General features: G+C 48.8%; 1 protein-coding gene across 1 annotated transcript in view; it reads left to right on the plus strand.

Annotated features, from left to right (window-relative positions):
• The window catches only part of LOC105826936 (phylloquinone omega-hydroxylase CYP4F11-like), an 18022-nt gene that overhangs the window by 9025 nt on the left and 6110 nt on the right, over window positions 1-2887 (plus strand). The window contains exons 7-9 of the mRNA XM_012664950.1: window positions 7-60; window positions 1090-1156; window positions 1329-1458. Of these exons, the coding sequence (XP_012520404.1) occupies window positions 7-60; window positions 1090-1156; window positions 1329-1458 (251 nt within the window). The remainder of the gene's footprint in view (window positions 1-6; window positions 61-1089; window positions 1157-1328; window positions 1459-2887) is intronic.

A 2887-nucleotide genomic window follows, 5' to 3' on the forward strand; every position in this document is an offset into this window, starting at 1 on the left:
CTCAAGGCCAAAGCCAAGACCAAGACTTTGGACTTCATTGATGTGCTCCTGCTGAGCAAGGTGGGCTTCCTGGGACCTGAACTCAAGAGATAGAATGGGGAGCTTCATGTCAAATGTCAAATCCAAGAACTTGGACTTGACCCAGTGGGCTCTGGGGAGCATGGAAATTATTTGAGTCAGGAAGGGAGCAGTCAGAGATAGGTTTTGGGGAGGAGTCTATGAAGGGCAGCCAGCAGGGGACTGCTACATCTGAAACTATGCTGAGCCTCAGATTTTACTTCGTTTACAGGTTATTATGTTAGTCTGCCACATTGTTACGTGTATCCATGTATCTGTGTCTCTGTCTATGTCTGTATCTAAGCTGACAGATTCGCCTGACCCCTGGATCAGAGCAGCCTATTTATTATTCACAGCAATGGCAGCAGTCAGAGTTTGATTGCAGTGCCGATTCCCCACTCCCAATTTGCTCCTAGGGCAATGCACTGTTTTTACCTCTTACTGCACCAGAATTTGCACCACAGCAGAGAGGCCCCCACATTATGAGTCTTGGAGTTCATAGACAACAGCTCGCACATCTGTGCCTTCTTCCTTCCAGAGACAGACAGAGAGAGAGAGAGAGAGAGAGAGAAAGAGAGAGCTTTCTTCTGGAGTATAAACTACTCTCCAGTGAGATGGCAATGACTATGGGTTTATAAGAAAAATGTCTTCAGGGGAGATAAGATTCTTTGTGTTTATCATCCTGGAAGGTGAGCAAATATCTTTGTAACAACACTTAATTTCTAAGATCCAAGGCGAATTGCCATTTAAACATCCTGAAACCCAGGTTGCTGGTAATTTCTTCTCCAAAAGTCCTCATTATGGAGGAACATAAAATTATTCATGGATCACTGATTCCTCACACCAGGGATAAAAGAGGGGGCAAGGCAGTCACAGAGGAAGCCCACCGGGCGAGGGCTCTGGCTATGTTGTCCCGGAGAAATCTAGGAGCGCAGGGTGTCTGAGAGGAGGATGCATCTTCAGAGACTGTCTCAGGTTAGACGCAGGAGTCTCAGAGCTTGTGTGATTTATTGGGTTTTACCTTCTCTCCAGGATGAAGATGGAAAGCAGTTGTCAGATGAGGATATAAGAGCGGAGGCTGATACCTTCATGTTTGCTGGTGAGGGTCCCAGTGTGGGACTACAGTGGGGACAGGGGCCTCTCCATTCCAGGGATGCGGTGGATGGACCCTGATACTCCCATCCTCCCTAAGGGCCTCCATGTTAGGGCGCTGTCCACCCCTCTGGTGCTGAAGCAGCTCAGAGACCCACGTCAACCTTCTTGCACCTCAGGCCATGACACCACGGCCAGTGGCCTCTCCTGGGTCTTGTACAACCTTGCGAGGCACCCAGAATACCAGGAGCGCTGCCGGCAGGAGGTGCAAGAGCTGCTGAGGGACCGCAAGCCCAAAGAGATTGAATGGTGAGTGCAGGTCCTCATGGCCGTTCCTGAGCCCCTCTCTTTGGCTCTGCTGCCCAGGTGGGGAGGAGAGAAGTTCTATTTCTTCATTCTACTGGTATTTCTTAGTGGTAATTGGAGCAGAGCCCAGAGGAAGGACTCGAAACCCAGTTGGCTATCAGGGGAATCATTGCAGGTTTTGGGGACAGAAAGACTGGGTTGCTGAAGAATTAGTAACGCTCTGTGAGGGCTAATGATGCCACTGAGCACGTGTTCATTAATGAATTTCGTCTCCACTCCCTTTCTTTTCTCCATGAAATATCATTGCTTTAAACAGCTTCACTCACTAAGTTTGCTCCTCTGTGCCCTAATTCCTACCCGACTGTCCAGTCCAGGGATTCACAAAGGAGACCCAGAGGTAAAAGTCATCCGTCTCCTGTCCAGAACACCTGAGTCACTCACCCACCCAGCCTCCATGTAGCAAACACTCCCACGCTGCCTTCCCACCCCCAGTTCTGTGCCCAGCACTTTTTTTGTGCTCTGGAGACCTGGGAATGACCCAGGCCAGGGATGTGCCTTTCAGGGGCTCCCAGTCTGGTGGGGGAACAGTCCCCCATGAGGACATTCCCAGCCCACAGGAGCGTGAATAGAGTTGAGAGTAAGAGAAGCAGGACTGGGGGTTAAAATGTGTCTCAGCTGAGTCCCTGAGTGATGGTCAGTAGACATTTTGGTGCAGTTGGGGAACAGTGCTCTAGGTCAAGGAGATGGGCTGGCAAAGGTCTGCGGAGAGACGACAGAGACAGAGGGAGAGAGAAGTTTTAATGGTCAACTTTACCCCAAGGTTAATGGGAGCCAGGGGTGGTGTTTGAGCAGGGGAGGGAGAGGTCATATCTGGGTACCGGAAAGCTCTTTCTACGGCTAGTGTGGACAGGATATTGGAAGGCACACACTGTGGCATGAGGAAGCAGGGGGGAAGTTCTGAGGTCTTAGCCAGGCCCAGGATGGGGGCATACAATGGAAGCATCGGACCAGACAGGTGTTTGGAGGTGGCGTCCTCCCCTCCAAGCGTTTGCTCAGCACAGCATTTTCTGTGAGGTGGAGAAATATTTTCATTCATTTAAAACCAGGATTTCAAGAAAAATTATGCGCTTAGTAGAAAAATAAAACTGTCCAGAAGAGTTTAGGACAAATATAAGCTTACTTCTTAAGCCGTACCCTAGTAGTGACTGTGGCCAATGGTTTCCTGTGTGTCCTTCCAGAAAACAGCTACCCGATGCCCACATTTATGTGCACACTCTCTTCGTCCGTACAGATGGGAGTATCTAAAACCGACACAGGTCTGCACACTAACAATATACTGTGAGGTTGTTTCTTTTTCTCAAATATGAGCTTTGGAAATGAGTGTATTTTTAAATTTCTTGCTTTAAATTTTAATTGACACATTTTAATTATA

Source organism: Propithecus coquereli, unplaced genomic scaffold (assembly GCF_000956105.1).
Source record: "Propithecus coquereli isolate 6110/MARCELLA unplaced genomic scaffold, Pcoq_1.0 Scaffold942, whole genome shotgun sequence".
NCBI lineage: Eukaryota > Metazoa > Chordata > Mammalia > Primates > Indriidae > Propithecus > Propithecus coquereli.